The sequence below is a fragment of the Symphalangus syndactylus genome, chromosome 10 (genome assembly GCF_028878055.3).
Source record: "Symphalangus syndactylus isolate Jambi chromosome 10, NHGRI_mSymSyn1-v2.1_pri, whole genome shotgun sequence".
In the NCBI taxonomy this organism is placed as follows: domain Eukaryota; kingdom Metazoa; phylum Chordata; class Mammalia; order Primates; family Hylobatidae; genus Symphalangus; species Symphalangus syndactylus.
In genome coordinates, this window is record NC_072432.2 from 62,560,000 (window position 1) to 62,577,266 (window position 17,267).

General features: G+C 38.6%; 1 protein-coding gene across 10 annotated transcripts in view; it reads left to right on the forward strand.

The window, feature by feature from the left end:
* G3BP2 (G3BP stress granule assembly factor 2) overlaps positions 1 to 17,267 on the forward strand; it is a 91,026-nt gene that overhangs the window by 62,475 nt on the left and 11,284 nt on the right. For 4 of the 10 annotated variants that reach the window (XM_063610363.1, XM_055297315.2, XM_055297316.2 and 1 more), the window contains 7 exons: positions 9,082 to 9,200; positions 12,202 to 12,283; positions 13,379 to 13,552; positions 14,099 to 14,189; positions 15,241 to 15,343; positions 15,865 to 16,045; positions 17,031 to 17,129. In XM_063610363.1, coding sequence (XP_063466433.1) covers positions 9,106 to 9,200; positions 12,202 to 12,283; positions 13,379 to 13,552; positions 14,099 to 14,189; positions 15,241 to 15,343; positions 15,865 to 16,045; positions 17,031 to 17,129 — 825 coding nt within the window. In that variant the 5' untranslated portion in view covers positions 9,082 to 9,105. Of the gene's footprint in view, positions 1 to 8,594; positions 8,919 to 9,081; positions 9,201 to 12,201; positions 12,284 to 13,378; positions 13,553 to 14,098; positions 14,190 to 15,240; positions 15,344 to 15,864; positions 16,046 to 17,030; positions 17,130 to 17,267 lie in introns of all 10 variants that reach the window. The other 6 variants (XM_055297317.2, XM_063610366.1, XM_055297318.2 and 3 more) reach the window with 2 other exon arrangements.

The following is a 17,267-nucleotide window of genomic DNA, read 5'->3' on the forward strand; positions in this document are numbered from 1 at the left end:
CTTAGATTGTTCAAGTTACTTTAAACAAAAACCATCTGGAATTTCAGAAAGTTCCAGGATTAATATGCATTTAGCTGTTGAAAATGGATATAGTCCATGGTTCAATTAAAATAAATAAACCTGACTAGTTTGAGCCCAGCTATGAGTAAGGGACTCCAGAGGGGAAAGGGGTAAGTATCCTACAGTGGAGATAAGCTGTGTCTTAGCACCCACATAACCTTTGGTAACAGTATCTGGTAAAGAGAACTGCATCCTATTACTAGAGGTCTTTTTTTTTTTTTTTTTTTTTTTGAGACAGAGTCTCGCTCTGTCGCCCAGGCTGGAGTGCAGTGGCGCAGTCTTGGCTCACTGCAAGCTCCGCCTCCCGGGTTCACGCCATTCTCCTGCCTCAGCCTCTCCGAGTAGCGGGGACTACAGGCGCCTGCCACCATGCCCGGCTAATTTTTTTGTATTTTTAGTAGAGACGGGGTTTCACCGTGGTGTCGATCTCCTGACCTCGTGATCCGCCCGCCTCGGCCTCCCAAAGTGCTGGGATTACAAGCGTGAGCCACCGCGCCCGGCCTACTAGAGGTCTTATTCTTTTTATAATAACTAATATCAAGTACTTAAAACACAGCTCACTGCAACCTCCGCCCCCTGGGTTCAAGTGATTCTCCTGCTTCAGCTTCCTGAGTAGCTGGGATTACAGGCGCCTGCCACCACACCCGGCTAACTTTTTTGTATTTTTAGTAGGGATGGGTTTTGCCATGTTGGTCAGGCTGGTCTCGAACTCCTGACCTCAGGTGATCCACCCGTCTCGGCCTCCCAAAGTGCTAGAATTACAGGCGTGAGCCACTGCACCCGGCCTCTTTTTCCTTTTGTAGTTTTTGGTACATACATAGTAGCCATAAAATAAATATTGAAATGAATTTATTTTGTCTAACCCATTGACTCAGCTTGTGGATGGGAATGAATGAAGTAAGACAAAGGCACAGAGAATGAAATTGCAGAGAATAATATTAGGTGATTAAAATTTTTTTTTTTTTTTTTTTTTGAGACGGAGTCTTGCTCTGTCGCCCAGGCTGGAGTGCATTGGCGCAATCTCGGCTCACTGCAAGCTCTGCCTCCCGGGTTCACGCCATTCTCCTGCCTCAGCCTCTCCGAGTAGCTGGGACTACAGGCGCCTGCCACCACGCCCGGCTAATTTTTTTGTATTTTTAGTAGAGACGGGGTTTCACCGTGGTCTCGATCTCCTGACCTCGTGATCCACCCGCCTCGGCCTTCCAAAGTGCTGGGATTACAAGCGTGAGCCACCGCGCCCGGCCTGGTGATTAAAATATTTGTGTAGAATTTGATACAGGGATGAGAAAGTATAGTAGGAGATAAATTTGAAAGGTTGGTTATGACATTGAATGTCAGACTGGATTTCTGTGTAGGGCCTTAGATGCCAAACTGAATGCAGGTGTTTGGATTTTACTCTGTACAATGTATACTACACGTGATACAGGGGCTTGAAAGACTTTTGAAGAATAACTAAAAGGTCTGAACAGTGGGAGTGAAAAGGAGGGCACAAATTCCAACTTCTGAATTGTAAGGATTTCACAGTTTAAGTGGCAAAGCTAAAGGGGAGAAAGTCATGACTGAGCTTTCAAGTTGAGAGGATTATGACACTTAACAGAAATAAGGAAATAGCTTTCTTTGGTGCATGCATGTATTGGGACATATGTGGGTCATGTCTAGGTATTCAGTATGTGGTGACGAATGTAAAATTTGAACTTATGGTATAGACTAGATACACATTTAGGTAGGTAGACGTGAGACCGGAAGCTGAAATTGCCAGGTTAGAAGACAGAACCTTGAGAACTTATGCGTTTTGATGAGAAGGAAAATTTGCCTTATAGAAGAACTCTAGAAGAGTTAGGAGGAGGTAGTCAACATTGATAATGCAGATGGGTGGAGGATTGAGAAGTCATTCGATTGTTGAGCAAAGAATTGTGATGTTTCCAGAGAATTGCATTCAAGGGAGAGCTGAGTTATAATATTTGAGAGGGGAATAAAGAGAAGATGAAGATAGGTGTATAATTAGTAACTTAGGGCAGAGTATGATCAATAAACTGCCATAATAAAGGCCAAAAGTACTTTAAGAGTTAATAGAGAAGAGTTATACTCTGTTGAGGAATTCAGTGGGAGTAGAAAGATTTTGAAGGGGACAAGATTTCCGCTGGGCCCAGATAAATCATTGCAGATAGGAAGGTGTGGGATGAGTGTTGGAGGAGAAGTCAAAAGTCCTGCTTCTTGTTAACAGACTTTTAGGATCTTAATGTTGGAGTGGCCTAATCTTACTTCTTTGGATGTGTGGACTCCTTTACTATGCTTGTGCCAAATCATTCAGTTAGTCTCTGGAATACCTGGCTACTTGTTAAGTAGCTCTATTTGATATTTGGACAACTCGCGTTATTCTTGTGTTATGTTTAACCCAAATCTACCTTCTTATAATTTCCATTCACTATATTCAATTAGCATTTTCAGCTCATTTTAGATATTACATCTAAATTAATGTAGCCTGAGATTGATTGTTTTGGAGGCAGCCCCATTATACTAGCGATTTACTGAACTTTAAATGGTAAACAAAAAACCTAAATGTTTGTTACCTAAAAGGTGACATTTTAGTCAAAGTTTGAGGAGAGTGATAACTTTGGTTTTTACGTTATTTTGAAACTGAGGAAATATAAGTATATTGTAGGATAATGATGCTCAATGTGACTTTTTCTAATCTGCATGTACGTCTAATGCTCCACTCCCTCTCAGTGTGTATTATTTACCAATGCTGCATTCCCTCTCAATGTGTATTATTAATAGATTCAGAAAATATGGTGACAAATAGAGAGCAATTTTCTGTGAGAACTGAAGTACATGTGCTTCAGGAATTAGTCTAGGCAAATGCAGAGGAAACATTTTAAGAAACAGGAATGAATAAAATATTCTGATGAAGATTCACTGGGATTTTAGGTGCGGTAGGCAGAGTTGTAGAGTAAAATACCTCTAAACTATACTGGATAATGTTTTCGGTTTTTTGTTTTTTGAGACAGAGTTTCGCTTTTGTTGCCCAGGCTGAAGTGCAATGGTGTGATCTCGGCTTACTGCAACCTTTGCCTCTGAGTTCAAGCAATTTTGCTACCTCAGCCTCCTGAATAGCTGGGGCTACAGGCGCGTGCCACCAGGCCTGGCTAATTTTTTGTATTTTTAGTAGAGACGGGCTTTCACTGTGTTAGCCAGGATGGTCTCGATCTCCTGACCTTGTGATCCACCTTTGCCTCCCAGAGTGCTGGGAAGTAGGCATGAGCCACTGTGCCTGGCCTTGGATAATGTTTTCATTTGACAAGTAAAAGACGGATTTGTTCATGAGAGAGCTTTGTCTGTGTATAGAGCTAATGCATCAGAGAGAATTTTACATTGTGCATTCCTGTGTGAGATTCTTCACATTTTCAGGTGTCATTGGAAGAAGTGGGGTGTGATACATTGTATTTAACTTTTTCTAAAAAGATTGTTAGGTGAGGCTAACAACCACCTTATTGAAGATGGTGGTTATCTTTGAAGGTGCTGATCTAAGAACTTTCTAAAGATTTTTTTTTTGTATATAAGTATCCTTTAATCTTGGCTTTTTTTTTTTTGAACAGGGTCTCTCTCCAGGTTTGAGTGTGGTGATGCCATCTTGGCTTGCTGCAGCCTCGACTTCCCGGGCTCAGGCATTCCTCCCACCTCAGCTTCCCGAGTAGCTCGAGCTACACTTGCACACTACCACGCCTGGCTAATTTTTTGTATTTTTTAGTCGAGACGGGGTTTTGCCATGTTGCCTGGGCTGGTCTCAAACACCTGAGCTCAAGCTATTCACCCACTTTGGCCTCCCAAAATATTGGGATTACAGGTGTGAGCCACTGCACCAGGCCTTCTTGGCTATCTTTATAGAACTGTATAGTCTTGTAGGCTTGACCAGGGATTTCTTCTCAATTGGTAAACTAGGAAATTGAGATCCAGTAAGGTCATGACTTTTTCATGGCCATGGATAAGATAGTTGAAACCTTTTACTCCCGTATTCAGAATTTTGTTTGGTTTTGTTAACTTTTTTTAAGCAATGGAAGGTCCCAGATCTAGAAATGGATTACCTGTAAGGTGCTTTGCTATGAATAATAAAAATGGCACAATTCTTTCTTCTTGTAATCACTTTTATTCTGAAAGTGTAATTTGGCTTTTTTCCTTTTTCTCAACCTTCTTACGTACACTGCATGAATTATAAACGTGAACTTTATATTACTTACTCAATTTTTATAGTCTTATTTCCTGCAACTACCCAAACCACCTTGTTTGATGGTTGATCTCTAGTAATCATTTTCTGGTTGATTTCTATCAATTATATTTTGGCTCTCTGAATTCTGAGTCACTTCAAATCGGAGTTATGGTTAAAGAAGTAACTGATGTAATTAGTTGAAACACTGTTCTCTCAGTAAATCTTGATTTTGTTTTACCATTCCTTTGGGAGCCTCCTCTGCACCTTAAAAGCTCAGCTTTCTATATAGCCTGTTATATGCCCGTTTGTTTAGATTTTACCAGATTGGCATTGCCTTACTTATTTACCATTTGAAGTTAACTTTTCAAGTTGCTGCCTTCCAATAGTTCTAAGTATTAATTTATTGAGTATTGATAGTCAAATATTACTTCTACTGCCCTTCCCTGTCTCTCTGTTCTAAATCGATGGTATCTTGGCCATTATACTTCAGTGACCATGTAGATAGTGGGCAATTTGAAGCTTTTTTTGAACCTTGTTACAACAAATCTTTAGAGCATTTTGACCTGTGATATTATATATGTATTATGTGCCATTTTATTTTGGTTTGAGAAACAAATATGTAAGTGACAAAAATGATAGATCAGTATGTACTCTATGAATATGATGGGAAATTTGGGATAAATGACAACAGTGTTCCTGTAGAAAATCTGGAAATCCAGAGAGAAGAAAACAATAATTCCCACACCCAGAAATTCCTAATAGTATTTCTGTCACTATCAATTTAAAGAAAACTATTTTGTGCGTAGTTATTTTGTTCAGAGAGTAATGTAGTATTTTCCCATGTGTTGGTATTATTTTACCATCAATTTTTATGGTGTTAAAATACATATAATTTCCATATTTTAGTTATCTTGTTAAATTTTACCAGGTAAGTCTACTGTTCTTTACCCACCCTCATTATTCAAAATAAAAATGTTAGTTGCTTAGCTGTGTGTGTGTGTGTGTGTGTTTGAGATAGGGTCTCATTCTGCCACCCAGGCTGCGGTGCAGTATCCTGATCAAAGCTCACTGCACCCTAGACCTCTTGGGCTCAAGCAGTCCTCCCAAGTAGCTGGGACTACAGGTGTGCACCACCATGTCTGGCTCATTTTAGATGGGGTTTTGCCTTGTTGCCCAGGCTGGTCTTGAACTCCTAAGCTCAAGCAGTCTGCCCACTTCGACCTCCCAAAGTGCTGGGATTACAGGCGTGAGCCACAGCCTAGTGCTTTGTTACTTTAAATGTGGCATATATGAGTCCTTTTTGCATTAGAGTTGTTACCCTTATTGGGAGTTTTAAGTTTTCTGGAAAATCAATGATACCTGAAATGGCAGTATTTGGATCTGCTCTTTGTGAATTAACTATTTTTGAAAGCAAGTGAGGCATTATAGAAAATTTTAAACAGATTTGGGGATTTTTGTAAATTAAGTTTGAGAGTTTAAGGACAGTTAGAGGAGGGATAGTTAGTTGTAAAGGAAGAAACAAGGAACCTAAAAACATAATGTAAAAGTTGAATTGTGAGTCACTAGAATTATGTAAAGCTACGCTCTTTATCTGTAAGCTCTACTATAGTTGGTATTTGATTTTTATTAAAAACAGCATCACAATTTTAATGACCTATGCGGGGCCGTGTCTGAAATTGTTTTAGTTATTTCAAGTAAACACACATAGACATTTACTTTTTAATTTTTTGTAAAGAGATGGGGTCTCTCTGTTGGCCAGGCTGGTCTTGAACTCCTGGCCTCAAGCTTTCCTCCCACCTCCACCTCCCAAAGTGCTGGGATTACAGGTGTGATCCACTGTGCCAGCCTGCAGTGTTTTTTTGTCTGTCTGTTTGTTTGTTTGTTTGTTTGTTTGTTTTGAGACAGAGTCTTACTCTGTTGCCCAGGCTGGAGTGCAGTGGTGTGATCTCGGCTCACTGCAACCTTTGTCCCCCAGGTTAAAGCGATTCTCATGCCTCAGTCTCCTGAGTAGCTGAGATTACAGGTGTGTGCCATCATGCTCTGCTAATTTTTTGTATTTTTAGTAGAGACAGGGTTTCACCATCTTGGTCAGGCTGGTCTCGAACTCTTGATCTCAAATGATCCTCCCAGCTCAACCTGAAGTTTAAGCAGGAATTAATTAATTAATTAATTTATTTATTGAAATGGAGCCTCACTCTGTTGCCCAGGCTGGAGTGCAGAGGCACTATCTTGGCCCACTACAACCTCTGCCTCCTGGGATCGATCTTGGCCCACTACAGCCTCTGCCTCCTGGGATCAAGCGATTCTCCTGCCTCAGCTTCCCAGGTAGCTGGGACTACAGGCGCCAGCCACCACGCTTGGCTAATTTTTGTATTTGAATAGAGACAGGGTTTTACCATTTTGGCCAGGCTGGTCTCGAACTCCTGACCTCAGGCGATCCGCCCACCTTGGCCTCCTAAAGTGCTAGGATCAGAGGCGTGAGCCACCGCACCTGGCTAAGCAGGAATTTAAACTGCATCCTGATTTACCCAGTAGATACACACTTAGGAATTATGATTTTTTTTAGTACTTTTAAGTGTAATCTTTTTAAAAACAAAACAGGTGGCTGGGCACGTTGGCTCACGCCTGTAATCCCAGCACTTTGGGAGGCAGAGGCTGGTGGATCACGAGGTCAGGAGTTCAAGACCAGTCTGGCTAACATGGTGAAACCCCATCTCTACTAATAATACAAAAATTAGCCAGGTGTAGTGACACGTGCCTGTAGTCCCAGCTACTCGGGAGGCTGAGGCAAGAGAATTGCTCTGCCAGGAGGCAGAGGTTGCAGTGAGCCAAGATCGTACCACTGGACTCCAGCCTGGGCAACAGAGCAAGACTCCATCTCAAAAATAAAATAAAACAGGTTATATTTCATATTTTTCTCTCCTCCTAATCTCCAAATTCTAATGTAATTTTGACTGTTCTGGGGATTATATATATATATGTGTGTATTTTTTTTTTTTTTTTTGAGATGAGTCTCGCTCTGTCGCCCAGGCTGGAGTGCAGTGGTGTGATCTTGGCTCACTGGAACCTCTGCCTCCTGGGTTCAAGCAATTCTCTGCCTCAGCCTCCCGAGTGGCTGGGATTACAGGCGCCCACCATGACACCTGGCTAATTTTTTAATTTTTAGTAGAGATGGGGTTTCACCATCTTGGCCAGGCTGGTCTTGAACTCTTGACCTTGTGATCCACCCGCCTCGCCTCCCAAAGTGCTGGGATTACAGGTGTGAGCCACCGCACCCAGCCCTGGGGATTATATTCTTACAGTAAATGATAAGTTTTGTTTGTGGCTCACACCTGAAGCGGGAGGATCACTTGAGGCCAGGAATTCGAGACCAGTCCGGGCATTGTAGCAAGACCTCGTCTCTGCTAAAAATAAAAATTAAAACTTTCTAAAAAATTAGCCAGGTGCATGCTTATAGTCCCAGCTACTCAGGAGATTGAGGGGGAGGATCGCTTGAGCCTGAGCCTGAGCCTGGCAGTTGAGGCTGCAGTGAGCCATGATTGCACCACTACACTCCAGCCTAGGTGACAGAGCGAGACCCTGTCTCACAAGACAAAAAAAGGAAATTGTCTTTATTTCATGCTAGTTGTTCTTGTTGGTTTTAACTTTAAGGCACATTATCATAGCACCTAACCCATTCTGTTAAGTTTCCAGTTTTTGCTTGTTTATATTTCTTGACAGACTATAAACTCCTTGAGGGCTAGAGACTTATCTTGTTCACCAGAGTATTTCATTTATTATAAACAGTATCTCATGTAGTTAGATGCTTAATTAGTGGAAAGAAAGAGAGACATAATATCAAAGGTAAAAAATTATTATCTCTAAATACTGAAGTTATAGCTGGTGATTAATCATTGTTACTATTTTGAAAATGGTGAAATTAATTCCCAGAAGGAAAGAGAATACAAAAACACAAGTCATGGTGCTTTGCCATGAGTGTTATCTCTGAGTCTTAACTTGTGCCCTGTCTTGCTTCCTAGGATAAAACCACTGGAATCCAGGAATGTAGTAGATTTTGTTCCCCAAAGGAAAAAGGCACTGTGAATAGATGGACTTATACTTAGTCTGAGGCAGCATCGGACCTCCTGGGGATAAGAAATAACAAAGATGCTATTTCCCTTTACTGAAGGGTAGGGAAATCAAGAAAGAGAGACAAAGGGAGACACAAATGTTGGAGGTTACCTTATGGATAGTAGTTAGGAATGTATTGTTTTGCTGTTTGTTGTAAGTTACTTTTTAATAGTGGCATTAATTTTATTCCCATTTGTATGACTAAGAAAATTTATTTCAGGTTGGGCCGGGCACGGTGGCTCACGCCTGTAATCCCAGCACTTTGGGAGGCCGAGGCGGGCGGATCATTTGAGGTCGGGAGTTCGAGACCAGCCTGACCAACATGGAGAAACCCCGTCTCTACTAAAAATACATAATTAGCCAGGCGTGGTGGTGCATGCCTGTAATCCCAGCTACTCGGGAGGCTGAGGCAGGAGAATCACTTGAATCTGGGAGGCGGAGGTTGCGGTGAGCCGAGATTGTGCCATTGCACTCCAGCCTGGGCAAGGAGAGCGAAACTCCGTCTCACAAAAAAAAAAAAAAAAAAAAAGAAAATTTATTTCAGGTTAGTCTGATGGTAGTGGGTTATCAGAACTTATTAACATTAGTGTTACTAAAATTGGTATACAACTCCCCACTGCTAAATTTGGCTAAAAAGAAAATTTATTTCATGGTGGTTGATGACAAAGATGACTTTTTAATAGTTATTCTTGTGTTTGCTCCCTCAGCATTTGACATTGTGCAGCAAAGAAATGGTTATGGAGAAGCCCAGTCCGCTGCTTGTAGGGCGGGAGTTTGTGAGGCAATATTATACTTTGCTGAATAAAGCTCCAGAATATTTACACAGGTAAATTTTAAACAAACAATTTGGTATTTTTATCTACTTTTATCTACTTTTATTTTGCATTTCCTGTCGCCTCATTATCTGACAGTATCTTTGTAAACATGTCTAAACTGTATTCGGTATTTTATTCATTGGATGGCAAAAAGTGTTTTTAACTGCAACTCACAGTAACAAAAACATTTTATGTCATATTCTGGTACATAACACATTCATATCTATATATGCACATGCTTATTCTTATATGTACTCTAGTATTTTATTTTTAGGGTCATGGTCTCCTCTGTCACTCAGGCTGGAGTGCAGTGATATGATCATAGCCTACTGTGGCCTCAAACTCTTGGCCTCAAGCGATCTCCCAGCTTGCAGCTTGCCTTCCCAAAGTACTGGGATTACAGGCATGAGCCACCAAGCCCAACCTTTATTTCATTTAAAAAAAAAAAAACAAAACAAAACTTTGGGGGCGGGTGCTGGAGGACTATATAAGGTTTACATGAGGCTGGACACAGTGACTCACTCATGTAATCCCAACACTTTGGGAGGCTGAGGCAGGTGGATCACTTGAGGGTCAGGAGTTTGAGACCAGCCTGACCAACATGGTGAAGCCTCGTCTCTACTAAAAATACAAAAAATTAGCTGGGTGTGTGTCAGGCGCCTGTAGTTCTAGCTACTCAGGAGGCTGAGTCAGGAGAATTGCTTGAATCTGGGAGGTGGAGGCTGCAGTGAGCAGGGATCGTGCCACTGCACTCCAGCCTGGGTGACAGAGTGAGGCTTCATCTCAAAAGACCATATCTTGGGTTTGACCAACTAATTGATTCCAATATGCAATTTGAAATCAACAGCTTAAATCTTTTTTTTAAAGTTCTCCCAAACCGTGTTGGGGGATGAATCAGTTAAATGATTGCACTGTGAAAATTTGTATTTCTTCTAATCTGTAAAATAGTATTCCTTTGTAAAACAACAGCAATAACCTTATTTACTGTTTTAACAAGAGGTAGACATCTGTAGGCTTGTTTTTTCCAGAGATCGAAGTGAAATTGATTTATATTGTGGGTAGTATTTGAGTTTTGTTCTTCTTGGTGTATCTTAGCAAGTAGAAGATAGGTGAAACTCTTACAAGAATTAGACTTTGTAAGTATTGCGGAACACACTGGCCAAATGGGGTTAAGGATAAATATATTGCCACTTCCTGTGAGAAAGGCTGTTTAAAAGACTTAAATTCCTTTATCTGTAGGTCATCTTAATTAGCATTTTAGTAGCAATTTGTCTTGCTCTGTTGAACATACGTGTAATCTGTCTTATTCAAGGAGGCATTTTTATATTTACTGTTTGCTTGGCTCTATTTGTAATTACTTTACATATGTATATTATGTATTCCTTATGACAGTCTTAAAGTGAAGTTACTTTTATTAGCTCTCTACCTATTAGACAGCCGAGGTTAGTAATTCATTTAAGATCACTCAATAAGTAAACAAGCTAACCATATCAGTATTCAGGCCCAGTTCTGAGTAGTGTCCCCAATCATTCTATTAGAATGTAGTATATATAAAGTGTAACTTACATGTATCTTCCCCTCAAATAAATGCAAAATGAATAACTGTATGTCTTTCTCTAATTGTAAAAATAAAGATTTTTTTTATGACACTGTATGTGAGGGAGTTTGGGGGAAGATACAGAATTAATAGGGCCTTTTGATATCTGAAATTTGGTCTTTTCATGATACAGGGTTTTTTGTTTTCTTTAGTGACCAAGAACAAATTTTAAAACAATAAGGCCCTACACCATCATGTTTAAACAGTAACAGACTTCTGTTTTAGACGTAGCTTATTTGACCAATTTCCTTCTTAATGAAAAATCAGGTTGTTATAATTTTCCAGTTGTGGTAAGCAACACTAATGAATATCCTGAAACATGCATTATTTGTGCACGTTGCTAGTTAGTTATTTTCTTAGATACTTTCCTGGAAGAATTAATGCATCAAAGAGATATGATCATTCTGAGGCTTTTCATGTGTATACACACACAGCCAAACTGTTCTGTAGAAAAGATTGCCAGTAGTACATGAGAGAAAATAGTTTAGTGATAAGAGTAGTGGTTAAAAGCATGGACTCTCAAGTTAGACTGACTAGGTTCTTATCTTGGGTGCCCCACTTGATAGGTATATTACCTTAGGGGAGTTAATTTAACTTCTTCTGAACCTCAGCTTGTTTATTTAGATAATAGCACTTCATGAGATTGTTAAGAAAGTTAAGTGAATCAGTACGCATAATACACTAAAAACATTGCTTAGCATAAAGAAAGCTCTTACATGTTTTATTACTATAGGAGTTGTGTTTTCATTGTGAAAAAATTAGCTTCACGTCTTTGAGCTTAATTTAGAAAGATGTTAGTTCTAATTGCTTTGGATAATGCCAATAAAAGACTAATTCACACATACTTAAGAACAGTACAAAAGTATTAAAAAGAAATTAGATGCTGGAGTAATTTTGGATTTTAGACTTGGTCTCTGAATTATGTAAGTTATTTTAAATCTAAACAGTTTAAGCCTTTAGAATTAGTAATCATTTGGAGATCTGGATACAGTATTAAACTCTGATTCCCAAACAAGTCTAGATAGCTGAGTCTTTGTATCTGAAGGAAAAAAACAGGGTCAATTACTATAGCATCTGTATTTATAATGTACTAAATAGTCAAAAATATCTGATTTTTCCACTTAACAAAAAATAGATGTGAATATCTAATGATTGTCTACTTACTGTGCCAGATAAACTAAGCATTCTATGTGCATTAGTCATTTAATCCTTACAACAACCCTATGGAGTAGTTCCTGTTCCTGTTTTATAACCAAGGAAACAACTTAAAGACCATAAGTAACTTACCTGTCCAAGATTACACAACTAATTAGTGACAGAGCCGGATCCAGAACCTAGTCTATGACACCAGAATTCTACTGCCTCTTAGGCTTCTCTTGACAATTCAGTGTTAATCATTAATTATGATTTTGCAGGTTTTATGGCAGGAATTCTTCCTATGTTCATGGTGGAGTAGATGCTAGTGGAAAGCCCCAGGAAGCTGTTTATGGCCAAAATGTAAGTATCAATTTCATGTATAGTTTAGAAATTTTGTGTTAAGATGGAGATTTTTAAAAATAGCCTTCTTGTGTCCATGGCTTTTTTTTTTCTTTTTCTTTTGAGACGGAGTTTTGTTCTTGTTGCCCAGGCTGGATTGCAGTGGCGCGATCTCGGCTCACCGCAACCTCCACCTCCCAGGTTCAAGCAATTCTCCTGCCTCAGCCTCCCAAGTAGCTGAGATTACAGGCATGCACCACCATGCCCGGCTAATTTTGTATTTTTAGTAGAGATGGGGTTTCTCCATGTTGAGGCTGGTCTCAAACTCCCAACTTCAGGTGATCCGCCTGCCTCAGCCTCCCAAAGTGCTGGGATTACAGCCGTAGCCACCACGCCCAGCCGGCTTTGTTTTTTTTTTCCAGTATGATTGTTATTGGTAACTGAAATTTATGTTTGACAGTAATTGTCAGCATAAATTGTCAATAGTTGTTCAGTTTGACAATAATTGTCAAACATGCTTGAGTTTTTAAACATCATTTTTGTATGAAACATGGTGTTATATTGTGACGGCTACAAAGGAGAAAATGGTATGTTTTATATCATTGATGTATTTTATACATGAGATAGTTGAGACAGTGTATTAAGTTTATACAAACTGAGCTAAACCCTATGCTATAGGAATGCACAGAAATATATGTTTCCTATGGCCTAACAGGGAAGGAAGACTTTGTGTAGAGGATATGAGACCATAAGATTTGGCCTTACCAAATAAGGAATTATAAGTAGACAAAAAATAGCATCAGCAAACACACAGTAAAATTATGTGTAAGTTCAAGGAGCAGTCAACACAATTTGAGAATGACCAAATACTTACTACAGAAAAGTGGGAGAAAGCTGTATAAAGCCCAGATTACTGCACAATATTGGAGAGCTATTGTGATTTCTTCTTTAGGAGCGTCATTCTGGCAGTGATGCACAGCATGGTCGATGGATTCAGTTCAGGAAGATTAGTTAATATTGCAGAGTTGTAAGGAAATCAGTGAGGGTAGGTAATATTATTGTGTAGGTAATACAGTATCACAAGAGTTTATATTTTTCCCTCCCTCCCTAATAAAGGATATACACCACAAAGTATTATCTCTGAACTTCAGTGAATGTCATACTAAAATTCGTCATGTGGATGCTCATGCAACCTTGAGTGATGGAGTAGTTGTCCAGGTCATGGGTTTGCTGTCTAACAGTGGACAACCAGAAAGAAAGTTTATGCAAACCTTTGTTCTGGCTCCTGAAGTAAGTTTCTCATTTCACTTAGTTTTCATTTATATGGTTGCTAGTTGGTTGAAGTGTCCAAAGGTTTCTTCTAATAAGTTTAGATTTGTATATTGTTATTTTTGAGGAATTTGTGTTTGACCTGTTGTTTGAGTGAGTGAGTGTGTGTGTGTACATGCGCTTTGACTATTTGGAATTAAAAGTCAAATACTGATACAAGTTTGTAAATGGATGATTAAGATTACATTAATACAAAAAATATATTGGTATATTTGAAAGGTTACATTTGAAAACAAAATAGAAAAGTTCTTTTCGTTTCTTTTCTATTAAATAGCCGTTTCTTGAGTTCTACTAGGTTGATGCAAAAGTAATTGCGAGTTTTGCTATTATATTTTTTTGAGTGACCTTTTTATTTTATATAAACATCATAGCATGTTCAGCATTGGAAAATTATATTGAGTCCAGCTCTCTAGTATTAAAATGAGAAATTGTGTATGCCATGTAATTTGCTGTTTTATATAATACCAGATTTCTGGGTATTTATGGAATAAATGTTGTTTTCTATAGGGATCTGTTCCAAATAAATTTTATGTTCACAATGATATGTTTCGTTATGAAGATGAAGTGTTTGGTGATTCTGAGCCTGAACTTGATGAAGGTGAGGTTACTTTGAAGATACGAAGATAGAAGGGTTCTGTTGGTACTCTTTATGGACTAATTTCTATAAGTATGACGTCTACAGAAATTTGCTTCTTTATTGTAACTGCGTCAAACATCCTTTTTTCATGGTTTTGTTGTTGTCGTTGTTACAAAAAGATGTCCATTGTTTGAAAATATACAAAATTTGGATGTCAAAAAAAGATTTCCCTCAGTCTCATCCTCTGTAGATAACCAAGTTTCGTGCCTATTGGAGAAGGTTTTTGGATTCTATACTTGGCAACATGTATTTTTATAAATGTGGAATTACACTGACTCGAATCTTCCTTTTTTTAAATGTAATATGTCTTCATTGGCTGTATATGTCGTGGCTATGCCATAATTATTTAATGGATCTTCCATTGATGTACAGTGGTTAGTTTCTTTATCATTATTGCCGTATTAAATATATGTGACAAAGGAAGCTAAATTGTGGCTTTAATATAATTTTTTTCCTTTTATTAAAAGATTTTTTTTTTCTAATAGAGTACAATAAATATTAAACTTCATCCTTGCATTCCAGTTTTTGAGAGAACGGGATATTGTAGTTGAATGCCTTTGTTAAAAAAAAAAAAATTTTGGGGGGCTAAGCGTGGTGGCTCACACCCGAAATCCCAGCGTTTTGGGAGGCCAGAGTGGGTGGATCACTTGAGGCCAGGAGTTCGGGACCAGCCTGGCCAACGCAGTGAAAACCCCATCTCTACTTAAAAAAAAAAAAATTAGCTGGGCATGATGGTGCATACCTGTAACCCCAGCTACTCAAGAGGCTGAGGCAGGAGAATCATTTGAACCCGGAAGGCAGAGGTTGCAGTGAGCCAAGATCACACCACTGCACTCCAGCCTGGGCAACAGAGCAAGACTCCATCTCAAAAAAAAAAAAAAAAAAAAAAGGAAAGAAAATTGTCAAATTTTCTTTTTTGCTATCATACCACTTCCTTAAACATGTTAAAAATATGTCCGTTATAAATTATGAAGCCTCTTTAAAAAAAATGTGCTGTATTGTGTATTGTCAGAGTCAGAAGATGAAGTAGAAGAGGAACAAGAAGAAAGACAACCATCTCCTGAACCTGTGCAAGAAAATGCTAACAGTGGTTACTATGAAGCTCACCCTGTGACGTAAGCATAGTATTTGCAAGGTTAAATTTGGTCTGAACTATGTCAGCAAGGTGGTTTTTGTTCCTAGAATTATTGTTGTAAGTAAATTCTTGATAAAACCACCTATTAGGTCAGTATTTGAGTACCTATTGTATATATGCAATAAATTTGGAAAGAATGGTTTTATTTAATACAAAAATTGAACATGGCTTGCACCAAAATAGTGGTTCCTTACTGATAATGTAGAGTGTTTAAGACAACACAGAGTAAGCATTTTATTTTTATAAAAGATAAGGTTTGTAGTTAGCACTAAAGTAAACATTCTTAGTAATTCAGTTTTGAAATGGTGCGGTTAAAGAACTGCTACTTGAGAGTATTATTCCTTCTGTCTTACAGCTCTTTTTGGAATTTTGCTTTGAATACTTTGTAGATCTAGAACAAGTTATTGGCATATAACTAGTTACACCTATTGGATTAGAGAGAAATTGAATTTTGTCTTACTTGAACTCCTACTAAAAAGTGAACTAAATATTTTATTGTAGTAATGGCATAGAGGAGCCTTTGGAAGAATCCTCTCATGAACCTGAACCTGAGCCAGAATCTGAAACAAAGACTGAAGAGCTGAAACCACAAGTGGAGGAGAAGAACTTAGAAGAATTAGAGGAGAAATCTACTACTCCTCCTCCGGCAGAACCTGTTTCTCTGCCACAAGAACCACCAAAGGTTAGATCAAAGAACTCTTTAGACTTACAACATCACATGTTCAAATTTGGTGCTGTTAATGAAGTATGACCTTTTTCTATTATGTTAAATTGTTTAGTAAATTATTTTATGTATATGAAAGAAGCTGTGGGGTTTTTTTTGTTACCTGAGAAAATGTTATTGTTTCCCTGCCCCGCAAAATACCCCTCTAAGAGTGAAACTTACAACTTAAGATGAATCCTTGTCTGTATGCATTGTTTAGTAACTTATATGAAATTATTTGGATCCATGTATAGAGCTGTCAGTTGTTCTTTCATTCTGTATTAAATTCTCTGAGCACAGATGCACCAGGAATCATGCAGTTGCCCAACTTAAACAAGTTGGTCTATAATTAAAAGAAGAGATACCTGTTGTTTGTGGTTTAAATGGGATCAGTTTCCTTTCTACACCAATTAAACTATCTTGGAAAGATGAGTGACATCCTTAGTGTATCATGTAAGCCTACCTGAAACTTCTTTTATCTTTCTTCAAAGTCAAAGGTTAAAGTATATTTGAGTAGTGATAGGAGGAGATTCTTTGTTCAATTTGTGAATGTCAGAGTTTCCAGCTAATACTCTCTTCTTTCCTATCCTTCCCTCTCCCGTTAACACCATCACACACCCTATCTTACCCCCAAAGGGGAAATAAATTGTTTCTATTAGGTTCAGATTTTTCTAGCATGTTTGTTAGTGGTTTTGTTTGCCACTTGCTCATCTACTTAGAGTTCGTAGGAACTTGCTTATGGTTTTACTTAGTAGTCAGACAAAAGTTATAAATAAGCTTGCATAATGAGATTTTGAAAGCTGGCACATAGACTGGCATGTGTGTGTGTGCCTTTCTTTTAGGAGTCTTCCAATATAGAGCAATAGTTTAGAAATGAAAAGAAAATATATATTTGGAAGTTTCCCTATAGGAATGTTGGTGGTTTTCCATGATTAGTAGTCTAGGTTTGTTGCATTTCCTGCAGGCTTTCTCCTGGGCTTCAGTGACCAGTAAAAACCTGCCTCCTAGTGGTACTGTTTCTTCCTCTGGAATTCCACCCCATGTTAAAGCACCAGTCTCACAGGTAACCAATCTGTGAACACATTGGATTGTATCCTTGTTACATTGCCAATTGCTTATTTTTAAAATACTTTTAAAAATGAGTCAATCAGAAATTATGGATTAAATATACAAAAAACTTGTATTATATGTCAGTGCACCC